Source organism: Echiichthys vipera, assembly GCF_963691815.1.
Source record: "Echiichthys vipera genome assembly, chromosome: 8".
In the NCBI taxonomy this organism is placed as follows: domain Eukaryota; kingdom Metazoa; phylum Chordata; class Actinopteri; order Perciformes; family Trachinidae; genus Echiichthys; species Echiichthys vipera.
In genome coordinates this window covers 21,856,594-21,879,731 of record NC_139833.1, presented here as the reverse complement: position 1 = coordinate 21,879,731, position 23,138 = coordinate 21,856,594, and the positions used below count along the sequence as shown (strand labels likewise).

At 37.4% G+C, this 23,138-nt stretch overlaps 2 protein-coding genes across 2 annotated transcripts; both read right to left on the bottom strand.

The window, feature by feature from the left end:
- Nucleotides 1–2,653: 2,653 nt before the first annotated feature.
- On the bottom strand, nt 2,654–6,658 carry LOC310950861 (uncharacterized protein; the record flags this gene model as incomplete). The annotated part of the gene is made up of 7 exons (XM_083918871.1): nt 2,654–3,759; nt 5,046–5,199; nt 5,301–5,408; nt 5,511–5,618; nt 5,721–5,839; nt 5,995–6,069; nt 6,559–6,658. The coding sequence occupies 7 exons, from the start codon at nt 6,656–6,658 to the stop codon at nt 3,380–3,382; spliced, it is 1,044 nt and encodes a 347-aa protein (XP_083774997.1). The 3' UTR covers nt 2,654–3,379.
- Nucleotides 6,659–8,249: 1,591 nt separating this feature from the next.
- colec10 (collectin sub-family member 10 (C-type lectin)) lies at nt 8,250–22,039 on the bottom strand (the record flags this gene model as incomplete). Its single annotated transcript, XM_083918520.1, has 7 exons — nt 8,250–8,498; nt 9,509–9,720; nt 10,830–10,925; nt 11,295–11,348; nt 13,540–13,611; nt 18,308–18,379; nt 21,940–22,039. The coding sequence occupies 7 exons, from the start codon at nt 22,037–22,039 to the stop codon at nt 8,250–8,252; spliced, it is 855 nt and encodes a 284-aa protein (XP_083774646.1).
- Nucleotides 22,040–23,138: the final 1,099 nt, after the last annotated feature.

Here is a 23,138-nt window from a genome sequence, read left to right as displayed (position 1 = left end):
CTTTTTACTGCACTTCATTTATTTAGCAGCTTTAGTTACTTTACATATGTCAGTTTTCATCTCTTGCCTGTCCAGTTAAAGCCTATATAGGTTTTATTTTGTTTATTTTTTCTGATGAACAGGCTTCTATGCAGTGGTTAAATGTAGGCTTCATTGATTTAAGTATTGTACGTAAGTAGGCTGCATACTGTATTTGAGATAGGTCCTAGCTGTAGCCTACCTTACTTGAGTACTTCCTTATATTGCCATCGCCACATTTCAGAGGAAAATACTGTCTACCTTTTAGTCTAGTACATTTGCCTGACAGCTGTAGTTAGTTTTCTGAGTACATTCTTTCCTTCTATCCAGTGAAAACAAAACAAAAATTTTGACAAATTACATTAAGTGTTCCTTTATATGTTTAGGACATTCTCCTACTTCTTAAACTTAGAATAAACTCGTTAAAAAGCCTTTTAGTATATAAGAGTTAAACAACATTACTTTAACATATACAGCATTCAAATTCAACATACACATTCATGCAGCAGCAAGATTAATCATCAGATATAATAGGAACACATTTTACAGCACTACCCATACTTTTACTGCTGATAATACTAACATACTTTTACTCTTTTACTTAGGTAAGGTTTTGAATACAGGACTTTACTTGTAGTAATAGTATTTTTCAGTGTGGTATTAATACTTTCACTTAAAGGATCTACATACTTTTCCCACCACTGCTTATATGTGCAACACTGGCAGAATGAAGCCAATACAATGTGGATGAGTCATGCAGCTTTTAATTGATTTATTAGGTAGACAGTGCTTAACCTGACTCATTATGGTTTGTAACACAGGATTTTCATGTAACACGTGAATTTGCGATTCTCACGTTATCTTGTATTATGAAAGGTAAGCTTATAGTACAACAAAGAGTGAAAACCTTACCCATTACCAGTAAAGAATGGCAACCTGTCTATTGATATATATGTTTATCAATGGTTATAACATGCCAATAAATGTGGTAACTGCAGAAGAAATCTCCTGTCTGTGTCAGACATTGAATTACATCATAAAAGGTTTTAGGGTGCGTTTACAATGAAGAAACAATAACACCCTTCCAACGGTTTACACAGCTTTTATGCTCTCCACACCCTCAATGTCAATTCGTAATACAATGCCCGCTCATCTTGTACTCCTGGTAATTCCCACACCAACTGAAGGCAGCAGTTCTACTCCCACTGTGTCAGTGTGTTGTTTGAGCAGCCACATGCACACATCTCAGAATCATCAGTGAGAGTTGGAGTCATGGCATTGATTTCTTTAGCACTGTTAGAAAGGAAATGAGGGCTAAGACACAATGGTGTGTGTACTGGTTAACCTTCTCGTTGCAGGAGCAAACAGGTTTGAAAAAAGCAAATATTAGCTTAAAGGTTAGTGACAGCTGAGGAGGGAGAAGAACTGATTTCAAAACTGACACATTTACCATGTTTGCACTAAAACATGGAACTAAAACATTAAGTGTTGGAGGGCCATTTTTGGGGACCATTTTTGTTATTAACGAAGTAAAATTGCTATGTTGTTTAATCAGTTGGTAAGAGCAGTTTCTAGTGGTAAGCCATAGTTAATGTTTAGCTACTTCTGAACCAATGTTGATTTAACCTCTTAAAGGGCATTGAGCTTATAGTTCACTTGAGCGTGACTGCAGTTTGAATCAGGTTGACCTGAATAGGAACCCTATATCTTCTCATGTGAGATAAGACAATTGTTTATAAGGTCAGTACTGCTGGATCGGAAATCTTTTTCAAGGAATTGAGGAAATGATAAGTTTTGAGAAGCACATATTTGACCCTGCTCTCGGACATTAAGTCTGGTGGGTTTCTGGAGGTCACTGTGATCTTTGGAAAAACAGGAAACCTGACATTCATCTCCCCAGACTAAACTGCTGATTGTTAAAGTCCCCCTCCACTCAAACATGTGTTTTTCTTATGTTTATAGCTCCTAAAATGACTGACCTTGACTAAACTGACTTTAATTTGTGCAAAGTTTTTTTTAAATAATTTTTTTTTTTTTTGCTGCGGATGTGTTTTCACATTCATCTCCTGCAGGGGGAGATGTCTGCACTTGTATAAAATCTTAAATTCAAACGTACAGCTAGATTTGTTATGTCATACCACTAATGCTGTGTCAGCCACTGCCAATAACAAGCTAACATGCTAAAAGATGCTAACTACACTTAACATTCTGATATGTCTGCTAGTCATTGATTTTGGTGCACAACAGACTGAGCCTGGAGGCTCAAATGGCAGAATCATTCCAATGTTTCATCTAATGGATGAAATAGAGCAGACAAGAAACTACTGTCTGAGGATCGCAAGCCAGACGCATACTTGCCCTCCTCTCTCACTGGTCAACCTAGCGTGAGCAGTGGTGGTGGTCGTGGTGGAGACCAGATTCATTTCTTAATGAGGGACAAAAAGAAGACATGATTCAAGCCAAGTTTTTCTTTTAAAGTTTTCATGGAAAATGTTATAATAGAAGTTTTTCTTTTTCCCTTAAAGTGTCTGGAAGAGGACTTTAATCTTCTTTAATGCAGAAAACTTCTGACTGTTCTGACTGTGAAATATAAAATGAGCCAATCCATTATTCTGTTTTTATTGTTTATTTTTGAAGCAGTGGAAGAAAGCATTCAGAAGATACAACATTTTACTTATACTTTACTTACGGAATATAAATAAGCAATATTGTGACTATTAAAGAAAACCTATTCAGTGTAATTTTTTAAAGCAATTCTTACCTTTCTAGCATTTTTACACTTTTCTTTTGTAATATTAAAATGATCCTAATAAGTGTATGGCACACTAATTTTTAAAAGACATCCACCAGGTGTTGAAATTGACCAATCATTTTACAGTATTCGGTCCAAATAAAACTAGCCAATTTGGGGTAGGTTGATCGGCCCCAAATCCGATAGTAGGATGTTCCACTTTGACAGGCATTCCAGTGCACTTTGCCTAGTTGGAGGTCCGAAACTTTGGACTTCCCATAGCACTGGAACACAGAATTTCTCACTCACTGCACATGTCAGGGGGGAAGGCAACGTCAGAGGTCAAGCAGGGGGAATAGGGTGGGACTTTGGATTGAAGGCTGTGGGCATGGTTGTGAAACATGCCAGAAAGGTAAGACTAGTTTTAATGTATTAATTATCTTATATTTTAGTGCTTTTATTTCCTTAAAAGGTTTATAGGGAGTGCTCGCTTGTTTTATATTGTGTTACATTATACAATACAGACATAACAAAAAGGAAAAGTTGTTATAAAGCTGTGTATTATTCTGGATAACGTACAACAGGATGTGAGGGCCTGAATGGCATCTGCTAAAGGAATGGCTTCCCATCTTAATCCTCACACGCCCATGAGAATTTTCTAGTACAAGGCACGTCATTAAATTTCTTTGCTGAACGGGAGACCTCAGCACAGTCCTCATTGCCATCACTGTTATTGGGCTCCCCATCTTGCCAGAAATCGTCACCGACCAGCTCAGTCCCATCCACCCACTTCCACTTGTTTTCTTGCTCCTTGTCAGACAGACCGATCCAGGTCACACCATAAGTTTTGCTGACAAAATCCAGCTCTTCTCTTGTGGTTATAATTGCCAGGTCCACTCCTCTCTCTTTACAGTCTTTTCTGCTGCTTTCCCAGGTTTTAGTCACTCCACTAGGAGATAAATAGTAGCACTTGTTTTCGAATGTTTTCCATCCTTGGTGGCAAGATTTACCTAGAGACAAGTGCAAGTGTGTTGTTGTTATTGTGATCCTGAAATTGCTGTATTTAAAATATTTTCAGAGCTTAACCTTGCTGTCAGAACTCCCTGTTTAAGTTTAAATGAGGGGAACTAAAGCCATTATCAATGCTCTTATCAAAGCCACCAGACACCATTGACAAAAACAGTAATTTTACCTTGCTTTCATTAGTTAGTTTATTAAGTTTCTAACCCTTTAAAAACACCAGAGTCACACAATCACACAAGCTGTAGACCAGCAACTCCTGTGTTTTGTGAGGTAAAATCACTGTTTTTGTAGCAGTCTGGTGGCTTTGAAGAAAGCATCAGTTTCCCTGTCAGAAAGCGTCTGACTGCAAGGTAAAGCAGTGAAAATATTCAAGATGTAGTTTACACCTAAGTTGATATAGGTGTTTAAAATATGTTTAGCTGCTGTCTCCGTCCACAAGAAAAACAGGCAAAGACACATAACTGCAGTATCATGCAGGGAGCCTCACATCAGTCGTTCACATTGCAAAATACCCTGCTGTTTACAAAACATGAGAGTCTGAGAGTTGCTATTTTGAGACATACAGTATGTGTTGTCTGTTTAAAGTCACACAGAGGTATTCAGTACTTCTGTTTAACAGTTAACAGACATTACAGTATCATTTAGACCAATTGGATTTATTAATAACCAAGCCTTCTACTTGCATTGCTGATTAGAAAATTCAATAGGCTGCCTCAGAATTACAAATCTTATTACCTTGGCCCATGTGTTTAATGGAGTATTTTATGATCCAAGTCTCTTGGTGTTTAATAACGTACCTTTAGTTCCTACATCTTCGATTTGCTTTCAGCAGTGAATTAAAAGAAGAAGTTAAAGGAACAGGCCAAAAGATGACCGGCAATTGTGCACATGCATTCTGCTGAATTCCAAATGTTAAACAATAAAGTGTTGACCTGGTCAGTCTGATAAATAACATGATTAATGGTGGTGTATTACTTATATCATGATTACAATTCTTGGAATTCAAAAGAATACACGTGCACTGCTATATCTGTGCAGTGTTTTTGACTTGTCCCTTTAACGGCAGACTTACCTATGAAGAAGACATACAAATCCATAAGAACATATTAATCTGGCATAAACTCTTGTATATTCCTGTTAGTTCAGGAAGAACTACATGAATTAATTAATGCTTTTCATAAATTACCTCATTATAATTCATGTAGCTTTACCATAAGGTGTTACCAAAAGATTCCATTCAAGTTTCAATGTTTTGATTAAGTACATTTCTTACCTGTTCTGCTGAGATTGAACCTGGTGACCTCCTCTAGTAGCGTAGCTCGACTGGCAGCCATATCATTGAATTGGTTCTGCAGGACCTCCATCTCTTTTGTCAGGTTGCTCAAACGAATCTTCAGTTGGTCTCGTTCATTTCTCAGAGTATCTTTCTACAGCCGCGAATCCAAAGAAAAGAAGATACCATTCAACTTTCAATGTCTTGCTTATAAGTGCATTTTTTACCTGCTGTGTTGAGATTTAAACAGTTTACCTGCTCTTGAAGCATAGTGTCAAATTGTCTCTGCAGGACCTCCATCTCTTTTGTCAGGTTGCTGAAACGAATCTTCAGTTGGTCTCGCTCATCTCCTAGAGTATCTTTCTACAGAAGGGAATCCAAAGGAAAGAAGATTCCATTCAAGTTTCAATGTCTTGCTTATAAGTACAATTTTTTACCTGCTGTGTTGAGGTTTAAACAGTTTACCTGCTCTTGAAGCATAGTGTCAAATTGTCTCTGCAGGACCTCCATCTCTTTTGTCAGGTTGCTGAAACGAATCTTCAGTTGGTCTCGCTCATCTCCTAGAGTATCTTTCTACAGAAGGGAATCCAAAGGAAAGAAGATTCCATTCAAGTTTCAATGTCTTGCTTATAAGTACAATTTTTTACCTGCTGTGTTGAGGTTTAAAAAGTTCACCTGTTCTTGTAGCATAGTGTTGAATTGTCTCTGCAGGACCTCCATCTCTTTTGTCAGGTTGCTGAAGCTAAAGATCAGGGTTTCACGCTTTGAGTCCTGATGACTGATAGCACTAGAATCTGCAACAAGTTCATTTAGTTCAATCAGTGAAAAAGGATTAAAACCAGTAAGTGACCATTGCTCGATGAGTTCAACTTAGTTATTCATTTTGTTTGTTCTTTGGGAGTTTTTCCTGTGTATTCATGCTTCATTGTTAAGGCAGTGTTGTACTTACTGTGGGCCACCACACCTAAGATCAAAATCAGCAGAAAAACCCCAAGACACACAGCAGCAGCTCCAATCCACCACACTCCATCACACATCATCAAATACGGCAATGAAAAACCACAGACAGAAATGCAGATGAGTCATTCAGCTAGTTAAGTCTTAGTTTATTAGCACAAAGGAAGTGATAAAAACCAGTATATACAACAAACATATCAGATTGTGCAGAAGAGGTGAGAAACCACACATGCAAAACCTAACCTCTCGTATTTAAAATGTGTCAATATATATTTTAACAAAATGAGATGAGAAATGAAGAAAAAGAAAATAGCAAGTTAGCAGAATTGGTAATAATACTAATAATATGAATATGAATATGAATATAATATTAATAATAATAATTACAACGACAACAATAATAATAATAATAATCATAATAATAATAATGCTAAATGAATTAACAATACAGTCCCTGTCTGCATATCTTCATGCACATTGTAGCCTTTTTATTATTACTACAGCTTCTATTTCTGTTTCGGTAACTGTTTATTGCAGGAATATAAGATGCTCTTACCAGAAATTTGAGACCGCCATCTATAGTTTGCTCTATAGTCAGTAGCCATCAGATTCACACTATCTCCCTCAACCTCCTCTGACTTGCTGTGCAATGCCATCGACATCTGTCAAATGTGTGGTCAGTGTCTCTGTCACCTTTTTTTATGTTCAGTAATTTGCTGACACGGCAGGGCGTGTTTGGTTTGGAAAAGACAGCCTCTTGGGTTGAAGTTGTGTTTAAAGCACAACTCTGAGATTTTTGTTACATTAGTTGCGAGCTGTAGTGTATATGAAGCATTTAATTCCATTTTTATATATACTGTATTCCTCCAAATAAACTGGTAATCCTTTGTTTTAAATTTCTTTGCGTAATAATTTAAGTTTACATTGGTTCTTGACAGACTTGTACAGATGCATGCTCTAATAATGCATTAGTGTACAGTAGCAGTGTACTTTAACGTGTGATTTAGTTTCATTTGCATCAGGATCACGGACTGAGCCTTTTTGGATGGCACCGTTACAGGACAGTCAGCAAACCTCCTTGCCTTCACTTCCTGTTTAAAATAACAGGATGTAAGCCTGAGTTTATCTGCTTGAGTGTGGGAAAATTATTTTGTAAGAAATGTGTGTTTCACAAGTTTCCTAACCATTCAAACAGGTTGCTTGGGTACACTTATAGCCTTAAAGTGATAATGGGTGGCCTTACGACGATATTATACAACGATATTGTTCTATATCTCATGCAAAAATTGAAAGTAACCATAAGGATTACACAGTTTTTGAACACTTAAATACACATTTTAATGTTTAATAGCATAACAAAGAATGGAAAAATAAAGTATAGTTTTTTTTTTCAAAATGCCTACTATGGTGCTTGTATATGGAGGTGGGTGGTGCCACCTGTCCTGGTTCAAGGATGGTCTATAACATTTGATGTGACTGGCAAAAGTTATGATGTCCTCCCATATTCTATTCATAGCAACAATCATGTATTAAGTATATTTAACCACCACCACCCCCGCCATGTGCAGCACCTGCAACAAGACTCAAAAGTTTGTCACTAATGTAGTAAAAAAAACAATCATATTGTAAGCCCCAGTGCAATTTTAATACTTATATATTTTTTAACCTGTTATTGCTGTAGATTGTAAGTAGTCAGTAATAGTAAAGGGGCAAGCCTGTGAATGTTCTCATTCGTCCAGGTCATCCTTATCCCCAAAGCAATTTCAGTCAAAGGTAAACAGACTTGGTTATTTGTTTAGGAAGATGTTTCACCTCTCAGCCAAGAGGCTTCATCAGTTCTGGTACGGCTGTCCCAGCCTGGTCAGATGCGTACAGTTATTGTGAAACGTCTTCCTAGACAAATAACCAAGTCCAGTTGCTTTTGACTGAAATTGCTTTGGAAAGTAAAGGGGCAGTTTTGTCTTTATTATGATGTTACACTACAAAGCATTGTTCTAGAAAGTTAGGTATTCAACATCAGCAGCAGCACAAGAGCAAGGTAGAAATAAAGGAACAGTCTCTGTCACTGGAGCAAAGGTCACAATTCCTCCATAACTCGAGTTAAGGAAAGCAACTATGTGAATATGCACGAACAATTTATTTTTCATTCAGTTATTTCTTTATTACACAAAATTGTGAATTCTACACAATAAAATATATCAGTATACTTGTATCTCTTTTTCATGCAAGTCTGAATGTGTCATTGACTCATGATGATGCCGCGACAGGGCTCCCTCCTCCTCCTCCTCCTCCTCTTCTCCTGCTCTTTGGGAACTCACAGATGAAAAACATGGCGGCTTCACACTCCACGTGACTCCATGTTCCAGTGTTGAGCAGCTCCACACAGCTTGAGTTTGTGGTGGGAGATACTCTGGAAATGAGCTCTTCGTCTTGGCTCCAAGCTGCAAAACCCTGCAGAGGGCTGGAGTCGGCATACACATAACTGCTTGTTCCATCCTGATGGCAAAAACCCGGAGTGGGAGAAATAATGAGAAAGTTATTCATAACAGGGAACATTCTTCAAAAATTGTTTCTTTATCATTTAACCAGGTTTTAAGAGAACTTAGCCCCAGATACTCATTCTTCTTAAGAAGTAGTGGCAAAAGTGGAAAAAAGAAACAACAACTGAAACCAGCTGCAGTGTGTGTGTGTGTGTGTGTGTTTGTGTGTGTTTGGGTGCGTGCATGTGCGTGTGGATGTGTGGGTGTGTCTGTGTGCGTGTGTGTGTGTATATGTTGCTATGGAGTCATCTGTCTCATGATTTGATGCAGGGTCATTAGTCAACATTAGTCTAATAGGATAATCCATGGGGAGAAGAATAAGAATTACCCTCAAAGAAAATTTAAATAAGTGCAATAATGTAATGAGTATTTAAGATGTATCTTTGATATTAGTGCATAAAGCCGATTTGTACATCTGATTTGCAGGTAATACATTATTTATTGTCAGTTGAAGCGGCAATCATTTCTTTATAATATTTGTATGACAGAAATATTTACATATTGACGACACTAATGTTAAAGTATCCTTTTTAGAAAGAAACAAAGACAGTATTTACAGTAACCAGACACCCATTAATTATGAGAATGAATGCACTGTTTGAGTATATATCAAAACAATTAGAATCCCATTTGCAGTGATATTGTGATTGTGATATATATATAATATATATATATATATATATATATATATATATATATATATATATATATATATATATATATATATACATATGGTTGAAGAGCTTAGACGTAAATATTCTTTTCTATATTTGTTATTTTAATATGACCAGAAACAAAAGTCCACACTCGGCAGATGTAGCTTGACAGTCCCCTGTTGGCAATGTTAGCTTGTATGTGTGTGTGCGTGTCTGTGTGTGTGTCTGTGTGTGTGTGCGTGTGTGTGTGTGTGTGTGTGTGTGTGTGTGTGTGTGTGTGTGTGTGTGTGTGTGTGTATACACCACTTACTGTGTCCTTGCTTTGAGCCTGCACTCCGATATAAACTCTTGTCAGTCCTGCCTGACTGATGTAGTCTGCCATGAGGCGGTTGGTGTTACTGGTTCTTGGCATGGCCAGGCTGCCCCCTCTCAACTTGCAGTTCATTGAAGCCTCTCTGAACCTCTTGGGCTCCTTTACCAGCAGGTAGTATCTCTCTTCTGTTTCCTGCAGCCCCAAGAGGACTGCACGGGACAGGATTAAGGGTTAAAGGTTATATAGGTGATAATAAGATGATTATCAAATTCTGTGTAATTTGACCTGTAACTTTTGAATCATGTCTCAGAAACAAAATTCTAGAAGAATGTATCCGTGTAAGCCACATCCATTTGCATCTAGACCGATTTCTGCCATTTTGAATTGTGTCCCAATCCTTTTTTTTCTACTAGTCCTACAAATTTAGAGCAATCATCACTAAATGTGGTATGGAACATCCCTGGGAAAAGATGGAAATAGTGCGTTGTTTTATTTGATTTTTGATGCCTCATTGAATTTTACTATACTGCCCTACAAAGCCAAAGTGCAATGACTACAAAATTTAAATGATAAACAAATGTCTTTAAAGTTTGTTTACTGCCCCAACAAATGAATAGTTGGCACATCTATGGTAGATTACCGTTTATTTCATAGTTACTGCCTTGTGTTGTCCCTCAAAGTTTGCTCAAATGCCGTGGGCGTGGCTTATATTACAAAACATGTCATATCTCTTGAACACTTTGTAGTATTGCAACCACATTTGTTGGACATGTTTAGATGTGATGATATGACGAATTTGGTGCTGTTTGGCCAATAGGTGGCCCTGTAGTAGCATCATCTAACCATAAAGGCGGGAATCTCTTGCTGTCTGTTTATGTATGTTTAAATGACCGTCCTTTACATATCTCAAGAAACGTTCATCCAGTCGACTTCACAGTTGGCAGGTGCATTGCTGAAGATCAAAGTAAGTGTGCGTGTGAAGACGATAGCATGAACGGTTCTTGAGAATGCTGTAAGCAGCACTTCCAGGGGCCAAGCAATGGGCACCTGCTCCATATGACCTAGTCCCAAACAGGCACTAAACTAGTTTAGTAAAAAGAAGAAAAAATCTGAATAAAAGAAAGCAACAGACAAAACAAGTCAAAAGCCAGTGCTAAAAAATATCTACAGCAGGCCAAACATCAGATGGTCTACAAAGTTATAAATACAATATTACCTTTTCCCCTTTTATCTTTAGAGCTGGATGTTATTTCTTTCACACTTCTGAGGACATTCAGCTTACTGTATAAGTTCAACTATCATCCCACCCAGAACTCACCATTCTTTACAAACTTGACAGCATTCCTCAGCTTGCCTACATTGACATCCAGCTGTCCAACCACCTTCCTGTACCGGCCACAGTCACAGGTTGTGCCTGAGTGTGTACAAGACTTAATGTCACAAAATGGTCTTCCTGCTGTCTCTGTTGAGTGATTTGAGTCATTTAATAGCTAGAAATCTTTATATCAGTCTCTAGCCATGGGTTATATGAAGTATGTTATATAACACTGAAGGATTATTTTCAATGCTATCCTTTAGTTCTCACCATACTGTACATACAGTTATCAGAACATAGTATAAGAGTAACATTATTCTGTCTGGGACCAACAGACAACAGTCAACATTTGGTATCAGATTTCATTTATTTGTAAATGTAAAATTGCTGTAAAATCATCACATGGTTTGAGAGGAACAGAATTATGTTCACATGAAAATGATCAGTGCATGCTGTAGACTTACTCACCTGGTTTCCCTTTTAAACCAGAGGGCCCCAACAGACCCGTATCACCGTTGTCACCTACAGAGCAGCAGAATACACGTGACACAATTAAATTTTTCTTAATTGCTTTAAATATGAATAAATAAGACAATACTATCTCTACTAATAATTCAACCTATTAAATGCTTCTTGTGTTATTATATGACATTGTGATGTAATTACTAAAGATAACCACCAGATGGCTGCATCATACATAAAACACTATAAATAAGGCTGCACACAGGTCTAGGTATCTCAGATTTAATTGTTCCAAATAGACCTCAGCATGATAACACACATTTTATCAATATATAGAGATGTGCAATTTATATATTTTGTGTGAGAATGAACATATTCACGTATGCTTGAGCTTTACTGGGGAAATAAACTGATAATTGCACATTTTGGTTAAGTGGGCTGCAATGCAAACATCACACAGGACATATTGTACCATCTGATCAGGCTGAATGACTTTTGAGATAGAATAACAGGTAAAGTTTGAGCACCCTGGTGTCACACCTATTAGTCCATTGTCAGTTTAGAGGCTCCATGAGTTAATAACTGTTGTTAGATGGTTGGTTTTTCAGGAAGTCACTAATTACCAGTGGTGAAATTTAACTAAGTACATTTACATGTAAGTACTGTACTTAACTACAAATTTGAGCTACTTATACTTTACTTGATATGTCCATGTTCTGCTTCTCCATATGTGTACTCCACTACATCTCAGAGGTAAAATATGTTTTACTGCACTACATTTGCACTGACAGCTTTAGTTACATTTTAAATTTAAAAATTGCATCCCCTTCTTGTCCAGTGGGCAAAAAAAACCTCATACACTGAAGGATGAAGTGTAACTTAATGTGTTGAGAAAGTTCTCCTACTTCTTAAGCTAAAAAAGTCTTTAAAAGCCTCTTGGATCAGCTGGAAATTGCATTGTCACAAACCTAAAAAACATGGCTGTTTTTCCAACACCATGAAAAGTCTGTTTTTAGAGATTTGTGGTTCTCCAAGGACAGTCCCATTACATTAATATTATAGAATATGATGCATTGCTGTAGATTAAACCACTCAACAGTATTTAAAGTACTTAAAATAACCCTTAAACATCTACAGCTGTTAAAATGCAACATACACATTAATGCAGCAAGAATATAATTCCACAAACATCTATAAGTATGTTTACTTTAAATGCTTCAACTGCATTAGGTTGATTACATGCCTTAACTTAAGGGAGGCTTTGAATGCATGACTTTTCCTTTAACAGTGTATTCATTCAGTAGTTAGTACCACTGCTAATTACAAGTCATTTTATAGCTTAAGGTTGTTGTTCTTTTGCCCAAACAAGATACAAGCCCTCTATTAATAAGCAGAGATAGAATTATAGAAGATCCAAAGGATAGTTGCTCATGTATAATAATAATCTTACATATGTCTTGAATGAACACCAATTTTGCTAATGTAGACATGGGAATTAAAAGCATTTTCTGTGGGTGAGCCTGCAACATGAATTTCCATTAGAGTTAAATTTTACTTTGTGATTCTGCTAAAGCCGACATTGCTCTAAAAATCAGTTTTCTTCTCTCTCTAGGTGTTTTATGAGTTGCAGCCGCTCAGGATGAAGGGAAATCCAAAGCTGTGACTTCACTGCTTCGCCTGAGACGGCTGATGCTCAGCCACTTTCCTGTAAGTGTATTAAACATAATGAATACTGAGAAAAGTGAATGCGTGCTCATAAAAAATACAAATAAAGATAGAACTCGTTTCAGCCACCCTGGGCAAAGCAACTGGATGACATCATGCTAAAGGATTATGTTTTCTTCTATCTTTGGATGTGACCACTCAAAACATAAAAGAAATGGGAAAGATTCCTGCTGGTGTGTATTAGTCTTGGGACTAATTAAGTTTGCTGATTTGTGTAGAAATGTCCATTCTATTTATTTCAATGTTTTGAGATTATGGAGATGCAGTCCAAGTTTGAGGAGGAGTCCAGGAAACTATATTTCTTCTTTTAGGCAATTAGAAAGTAATTTCTAAAGCCTGTGCAGGACACTGGGGCTTGGATGTTTTCTCCCTGTTTGATTTATTGTGTACAATATATTTGCCTTAATGTTAATGAATCCATCATTTCTACGTTTACCCTATGGGGGTAAGAGAAATTGATAAACAGAGAGAGACAAAGGCCATGTTTACATTAAGTGCTTTTAGAAATGACTTTCTTTTGTGATACCTTTGACTCCATCAGGCCCCATCTTCCCTGAGTGGCCCACCTCCCCTTCGAGCCCCTTTTCACCCAACGCTCCTGGTGGAAGCAGAGAAAGAAAGTCAGAGGATCAGAGGAGGAAGGATATCTGCAGAGGATTCGAGGTATGTGAGACACGGTAAAGAAATCGAACCATTTCGGGTTGAAACTTTCCAACACAGAGAGTGCATAATATACAGAAAAAGGTACAGTAGTATACATGATGAACCTCAGATGTGTTCTGAAGTAAATATGGCAGATATCACTGTAAAATCACTTCATTATGTCTTTTAAATATCCTTCTCTGTCATTCAGGTTTGTCATATTTATAAAATTACGAGTGTGTATGCACAAAATGACTTGGGCTTTCATCATTTCTCTTTTTTTTCTGATTATTTTGTTGTTTTCAAGCCTAATCAATATAATTGCAGGTTCCCAAAGATTGCGAGCCCTGTGGCTTTTTCTGTTTTTTTCCCAGCGATCAAGGCATAGTTTGGTTCTTAAATTGCTGTTATTGTGATTATTATTATGCCAGTAAATAAATTAGATTTATTTTGGGCACAAACTAAAGTATTGTGTGTTGTTTATGGAGTGAAGAGGGTCCATGAGAATGTTCACATTGTTACTTTGAAAATGTAATAAACAGAACAAATGCATGCGTTTATTATTTATGTATGTAATATTGTGTTTAATCATTTTCTGTTTCTTTGATTCCTGTACAAAGCGTGTAATCAAAAATGATCTGGTACACAGAGAATACTTTGAGTTGAGTGAGTCCTTTTCTTTGTAAGCATCCATAGTGATTATCATTAATTATGTTTGATCAGATTGTAGTCTCCACCATGGCCGTAACCGATTACAGACTTTTTCTGTAATCTGATTACTTTCATCTGTCACTAAACAAACCTTTAGTTCGGTTTCGAGAGAGATACGGAGAAAGAATATAGTAGTGAGGAGACCTCCTTACCTCTGTCCAGCTGTGTGTGTGTGTGTGTGTGTGTGTGTGTGTGTGTGTGTGTGTGTGTTTGTGTGGGAAAGCTACTGAGCAGTCTGAGGCTTTCTGCCAACACTTGAACGAGTATTTCCTCAGGAAACTATTCAACTTGAAATTGATGGCGTTTGAAATTCTAAGTGACACCTCAGAGAGGCCTATTGCTATTAGAGGGATTTGCCCCCTTACCCCCCCCCCCCCCCCCCCACCACACACACACACACACACATACACACACACTACTTGACGATTTGTAAGAAGTGTTGAGGTCTGATGGATTGTGAGGTCTGGTAGATAATCTGTGCGCATTTTGCATAACTTTCAGCATACATGCCTAAGAGAATACTTTGACAATACTGACATGAGAACTGATTGTGAACCGTGATTATAGGTGTTTGTTTAGAAATGTAATCTGTTGCTCCCTTCTTATTCCCTCTGTGTGTTGATTAATGCTGTTTTCGCATTCTCATGTTCGCCAGTTAAACGTCCAGATACCAGTCTACCCTATCACTGCAGTTGCTCTTTATAATGGCAAACCCCTCCAACTGGTTTAACGTTTGGCTCTCCAGCTGCTGGGGAATAAGTGAGCTGAAGGACACAATTAAGATAACCTTAAGCTTTTTCAAAAACACTCAACGGACTACATGTTGTCAAGGCTTCATAAAACATGAACAAAAAGATATTACCATGCTAAGCAGACCTTATCAGATCATTCATTACACCTTTAGTTGCTCAAACATAATGAGCAAATATGAATACTAGTATTTCTGCTTTTCAGAGCACAGGATGGTTAGGCCACATGAAATAAAGGCCTTGAGTCAGATTTTCCATTTGTTGTACATATAGTTAATTCCCAACAGGTTCTTCACACTGCCTTACATAACACCTAACTCTACTGCCTGTAACACTGAAATTCTTGCCTAAACTTTACCAGTAAGTAGAGCACAATTAACAAATGCAGAAAAACTGAGCGCCACAGTTTAGTGGCGTTAATAAGCTTGGAGCAAATCGTTTTTGTTGCCCACCAGAGCATTCACAGTCATGTATTCCCTTTTACATTCCAAAATTAAGCAACTGCTTCCTGTAAAACGGTCTAACTTAAGACAGGGAATACATGCGTCATCTGTTGGGCTGTTGACATACTGCAGTCACAAAGTCATCATAGGAACCTGCGTTCATTCCTACACTAAGCATACACACAGAGAAACCATAATGATTGGGTTCGATATAGTGTCGAAAAATATCCGCAAAGTTGAAAAGTTGAATAGGGTTCAGATTTATATACTTTCTTTCTTTCTCTTTGCACTTTTTGAAAAGACTCCAGCAGTCCTGGCATTTGTCTCTCACACAGTCTGATGACAGAAGTGTGTGTCGGTTGTTGTAGAGTGTATGCGTGTACATACGGTATGTGTGTGTGTGTGTGTGTGTGAGAGTGAGCATGAATTTAATGAAAAAAACAAATATCTGTGAAGAGCAAGAGGGAAGTCTTGAACTAGTACTCTTATACAGTGTATGTGTGTGTGTGTGTGTTTGAGAGTATTTGTACAATTATGTATCGTTTAAGTACATGTCTATCTTGCTTGCCTTGTGTGCATGAAGTGAAATTGTACTTATGCCTCGGTGTATGTATGTGTCTGTGTATGTTTATGTTTTGGTTGGCCAAGGACTACCGGCCCAGTTGGAACACATATGGCAAAGCGGCCCGCCACTTCTTCAATTAACAGGTCTGCTTTCTCCACAGACACACATCAGTGCAGATCTGAATGTCTGTCTGTCCGTCTGTCACAGAGCAGGAATAAGCAAACGCTGCTGCCAGGGCAGAGTCTCCTTAGGTGTCTGGATCCTACAGCAGCAATGTAAATGATATTTTTGAGTTACAGATGGGTGAAGTCAGACTTTTTTGCTTCTGTGCAAACATACGAGAGAAGTGAGGCCTTGTCTCCCACTGCTTTTGCCAATTTTATTCCACTTTCACTTGTCTTTAGCCCTTGTTACACATGTTGCAGAAGACATAAACAAAGGATTTTTTTTTTTTAGACCGGGGCTATTTTTTTCAAAAGGAAAAGGATGTAATCTTTTGGATGTGGTTGCATAGTTAGTATATTTCCTACAGTGGGTGGTGGTTGACACGCCCCCAGTTTGGAGAAAGAGGTACTGAAGCTCAGTAGCAAAATACTGTTGTGGATGGGGGCAGTAGCTAAACTTAATTTAGACAAATAAATGAATATCAGTTGAAGCGAAGGCCTTTTCCACAGAAGGACATTTTGACATGTCACACTAGGAAAAGCATAAGTATAAGTAATAAAATGAACAATGGGTGAATTCCTTTTAGATACTACATCAGACTGTCACGGCTTACTGAGGCACTTGGATAAAACAGAGCCATTGTGAATCTCATGAGTAGGCGTTTTGCCTCATATAAAATGTCTGCTGTGTAAAAGGCCAAAAAATACCACACATCTAACCCGTTATTGTTTTGACCCTTTAAAAGAATAAAAACTTATAATGAGGTGAGAAGATTTCACACTATTTCAATTCAAATTATTTTATCAAATGGTCTTTTGATAATGCAGGGAAAAAAAACTATTGTTCAGAACAGAATTGTTTTCGAACGTTTAGTACAACCACAATCAATGCATCTGCAATTGGTCCATGTCACAGTTTGTGTACCATGTGCGTTTTCAGTGTCCATGTTTCTCCTACTTGAAACATATTCTGCTATAACTCACAGAGTCATCCAGCTGTGTGGGTGCCATTCAAACATACCAGGAGCCACTATGATTGTGCTAATATTTGTCCACTGCATCATCTTAAACCACAGTCTGATAACAAACCAAATGTTTTTTTATTTGGAGTACAATACTGGCTTTAAAGGGGAAGTCCACTGGATATACAGTCTTTTAAAGTTCTTGGGGAGAACTACGTTATACAACATATGTGAAAAAGTTGTATGATGTCGTTTGAGTTCGCATCAGTTTGGTTAAAGACTACAAGTATAAAAATGAAAAAAATCTGGGGACTTTCAATATCTCTGTAGCCTGCTCCTCATCCCTGCTTGAGGCTAGCAGCTCAAAGTTACACTAGCCGCTACTAGCATAGCACACTAGTGGTACATAACGGGTAATGTAGGCATCAGGATTTGACGAGGGAGAAGAAAAAAGACCTCAACATCTATATCTCTTGTTCTACTGCATTGATTTCATTTTTTCTTTTTTAACCTTGACAATGGTAAATCATTGGAGCACTCTTTTATGGAAACAGCGACTGTAAGTGGACCACAATGGTTATGTTTAAGAAACAAAAGCTGATGGTTAGTTTAAGGCACCACAACTACCACTACCTGACCGGTTAAGTCTACACTACAAAAGGTGATGGTTAGGTTAAGGCATCAAAAAGACTGGGTTAGGATTAGAAAAAATGTCATGTTTTGGCTTAGACTTCTGTGAAACAAATCATGAATGTCAGAACAGAATTCCGGTCCCCCAAGTTTTGAGACCCATCCACCTCCCCAGCCTTCCAGCGTAAATGGAGATTAGTCTTTTACTACCTCATTTGATTTTAATACGTGGAATGCATATGAAATAAATACATGGACTACACACAAATTATAATGCAGTGATTTTTACAGTAATAAATATCTGGAATACACACAAAATAAATATGTGGAATTCACATAAATTACTGCGCATCACTTTTCGTAGTTGTATGGACGAACAGTAAATATGGACAGCCTAATACAGTAATAGACTGAATGATGCTTGATACCTTGAAGTCCTGGTGGTCCATTCTTTCCCAGTTTTCCAAGATCTCCCACCTCTCCAATCTCACCTTGGTCTCCTGGATTAAAACGGAAGTACAGTAAAGAGCAGTGTGAAAGAGCAACCCAGTCGCCAGACAAAAAACATTGGCATTGTACATTTCTGCAAACCACTAATACATTGAATCTAAACATCTTTGAATCACTGCAACCCGTTCTCATCCCCTACTCGTCACAAAACTTTTTAATGCTCCACAGTTACATTTTTAAACATGTGATTAATGTTGTGCGAAACTCAAAAACTATTTCAAAAAAACTATTAACATTATAAAACTACTTCATTAGGTTTAGACATCAAAACTACAAAGCAACTTTGCTCTATATAAATTAAATGTATTATTATTATTACTAATTGGATAGTTTTAGGCATCAAAATGACGTAGTTGTTTTAGGTCACAAAACTACTTGGTTAGGTCTAACAGCTGGCCAACAACTACTGCAGCACAGCACTTTGAGATTTAGTGCAGGCCCAATTGTGGGTTTGGGTGCAAGTCCTACTGTAAAGTTATGGTTGAATAAACTGTGGAGGTTTATAAAAGATTTTTAACTCTTCATATTTTTAATCTATGCTCACCCAAGCCTATATCAATTTCAAAAGCACTAACTCATATTAAGTACCAGTGTCACCATGATGAGATGTAAGATAAAAATCTCTGCTTAGTCCACTGCTCAAAGAGCTCTTGGCAAGAAATCTTGAGAGGTTTCAGAGTGTCTACTAAAGCTAGAGCAAAGTACTATTAGTCAATTCTGCAGTCTGCATAGAAATTTGTACAGTATGTCACCTAAATCATTGTGATTGTGAGGTGTTTCTTCCTGTATGAATAAATTCATACATTTTGTGGACTAAGGAACTGAAACCATTTACAGTAAAAGTACTAACATGCCTGTGATAACGGTGTCAATTACAGAAGGATTTATGAGTAAAAGCGGATTGAAAGTTTGTCATGTAACTTTTCTTAAAGTATTTTGACATTTTTCTGTCTCAAAAAAACATAAAAAGCCAGTAAATCTATTTTAAATTGCTCAAGTCAAAGTACCAGTAAATGCTATAAAAGTGTTTGTCGGAAAAGTTAAAATAAATAATTCAGTGGGCATTTTTTTAGGGTATGAAACATAGAAAAATGCACATCGGACACCCACTCAAATACGCAGACGTGAGAATACACACACTCAGAGACGGACTCTGTGGTCAGGGTATCTGGGATGAGTCTTGAACAAATAATCAGTTTAGTTTAGTGGCAGCTGTCTAAATACACACTGTCACAATGGGACTTTCTTAGCGCTGACACTCACTTCCTTGTGAGTGTACATGAAGTTACTGTGTGGCCTTTTCCCTTTATAGTTTTATTATTTGGCTTTAAAGTTCAGTAACTGCTTTTTTCAAACAATATTTGTCCACAAGGATGAAACATATTTATATTTTACTGTTTAAGAACTGTTAACTTTCACACGTATGATTTGTTTTGCTTTTTCACTTGACCTTCAGTCTGAAGGAACATCTATGGAAAGCATTTATTCTATAATGAGAAGGTGAGAAGAGGCATGCTTTGAGGCTTTCTATTGACTCTCCAGCTCAAAATAAAAAATACTAAAACAGATCTGGACTCTCCAATCAGGAGGATTTTGCCATTATCCTGCCTGCTTCATTTACATGTTGGCAGTATATACTTTTTCTGCTTTAACTTCTCATTATGAAGTAATTGTTGATTGCATAATGTAATGGCTATAGAAAAATTACTTAATTCTCTATAAGCCTCACTTTCACTATGCACTTCTATCTGCCACTGGGTACAAACCCCCTAGAAAATAACGACTTGTTTTCCGGCACAAAGGAAGAGGGAAGCCCTTGTTTTGCCTGTACTTCTGAAAGTGATGAAAATAATAACACGGAGGCCTTGTAGTCTAAATCATGGTCTGAATCAAGATGGTAAACTCTTTATTGCTTTCCACACTGTCTGAAGCAGCGCATTACAGCTTCACTACTTCCTTTCACAATAAAAGCCCTAGACTTATAACAGTACACCACATTACTGCTTACCAGTGAGCACTAAACTAAGAGGCAAGTCAACAAAACAGCTTTAAATGTAACAGGATAGCTTACAGTAGCTATCATCAGGTAGCATGAGTGACTGGAACAACTGGAGTAACTGTGTAGACCCGGTACCCGGTAAAAGAAAAAATAGCCCTGTGGATGTGTTAAGAGGGAGAGTGATACAAAACATTCAGTATGTCCTGTGTTGTTAGTAATGTTAGTTTTGAGGAAAATGGAAAGAATTAAATATCTGGATGTTTTTGCGAAAGTTAAGGTATAAATGACGACTATTTATCTATTTATGGTCTATTTTGACAGGGCAAGAAATGCTTTCACTAGTTCAACTAGTAAACACTAGTAAGCCTTACTGGTTGATTCGTAAGGTCAAAAAAGACTTTAACCACTAAATATTTCTGCCTTCATTAGTTAAAAAGTTGAGAAACTGCCGCCTAATATCAAGGATGCGGAATAAATGCCCAAAAAGCTTACCATAAACACCATAAATAAAAAAACAAACATGTTTTTAAGTAGCGTGAATGGAGCTGCAATGGCTACAGTGTGTATTTTATTAGGTCTGTCTGTCTGAATCAGCAGGGGAACAAGCTACTGGATGTCGTAAAATGGAAAGCACACACAGGACGGCATTCCCTCCAAAAGACTGTGGGGTAGCAGACTGCTAGCTAATAAACTACAGGACATTACATGCTTGCTACCTTTATCATCAGCTCTGTAAACCCTGAAGCACATTAGGGGTGTTTCCTCAGAATTTTCCATTAGACACATATGGGTTCTAACATTACATCGTAAGAACAGTTAACACTACAATACATGTAGCTATAAACTTAAATTGTCTTATCTTCAACAGTATGAACAAGACATAGTTTAGAATGCAAGCACACAAGAACCAAAACAGGAGAGACATGAGATCAAAATTAGAGAAAAACTAATAAATACTTGATTAATTCTGAAATACTGTTATGTTTTATAGTCCGGAATCTGAAAAAAATATCCGCTGTGGCTATACCTCTTCTGTACTAGCATGTTTTTTAAACAACCAAGGCACAGTAGGCAAAATACAGTTACCAGAAGAGAAGATATTAAAGAGTGTTTTATTCAGGCTATAGGATTAAAAAATTTACAGGAAGTGTAGAGGCTCTTGCTTTGAATGACTTCATCACATCTGCACCCACAGGACATCACTAGTTTTAATCACTTGTTAAATAACCAAGGCACTTAAACAAAAACCTTTATTTTGTGCCTTGGTTGTTTAAAAATATGCTAGTACAGAAAAGGTATAGGCACAGCGTATATTCCATCAAATTATGAACACTAAAAAAGAACAGTATCTCAGAATTAATAATTCATAATTTTGATATCCACTGTATATGAGAACATATATGAGTACATTCATGCCTCATTACCACACACACACACACACACACACACACACACACACACACACACACACACACACACACACACACACACACACACACACACACACACAAACACAAACACACAAAAAGAACATTCAAGGACGTGCATTACCTTTAGCTCCAGGTAGGAGGCTGTTTGTGCAGATTTCTGTAGAAGCAGATATGTAGTTGAACACGGCTGCAAATACGCAGAGCTCCAACATTCCCATCATCAGTGACCACTGAATATTTACAGGTTATTACTTATAGTGCCAAATTATTGACTGTGAGCATCTCATGTGCCTGTACCGACTGTACCGACCAGAAGATCAGTGCAGCACTAATGAGGAAACACACTGCAGAGGGTCAGAACAGAGCGAGCACACACACACACACACACACACACACACACACACACACACACACACACACACACACACCCTTGTTTATAGAGTCTTATCAGTAACTTGTCATAATGTCAAACAACACTTAACAGAGCACTGCATTCCTGTGTGTTGCCTCTAGGAATTTGAAGCGCAGTTTATACCATAATTTAATTGTAGGTTGGTACAACTTTAGGAGATCAATGGAAGAATAGCAATAGGGTTAGTACAATGTTGTGTATGTATTTATACTGTATGTATTATGTTTAATAATTGTAAAATAAAACTGTGCTTTGAATTTTAGGAATGGTATTTGTGACCACAGAGGCTGAAACCACTTCCTATTTGCTAGTTAGTGCACCCTTTAGATCCTTCGCCATTTCATTTGAGGGCCCTCAAATATTCCCACAGTGGAGTGAAAAATTGAGAGTTCACAGCACTTTCACATCGTCCTACTGCTTCTGATGTTTATATTACAGTTATGCAATTTTAGGCTACACCTAAATTATGCTGAATCAAAAATGAACGGCACAGAGATGAAAATCAGTCAGATTTGCACTGCACAATACAACAAATATAACTGACTGTCTCTGTACTACATTAGTATTTGCACTGTAGGACATTCATCAATGAAGAAAAAGAAGACATTTTCAAAAAGAAAACACACTATATATGGTCCAGACGACAGCTAATAAACTGTGGTGTGCTGGAATTTTTTGATGAATCAACTGAAAATAATATAAATATTTAGGCTAAATAGAGAGTGCAGTATGTACTATTAAACAGTCGGACCCGACAGGGATGTTTTCTTATCAACAAGGGAGTAGCACCTCTGAGCTTGCACATTTTTTCCTCTCGTCTTCTTTTGCTCCTCCTCCCACCCTTCAGACCACAAACCATTTAGTGGGAGAAGTTAACACTTACACATGCACACGCATATGTATATTAC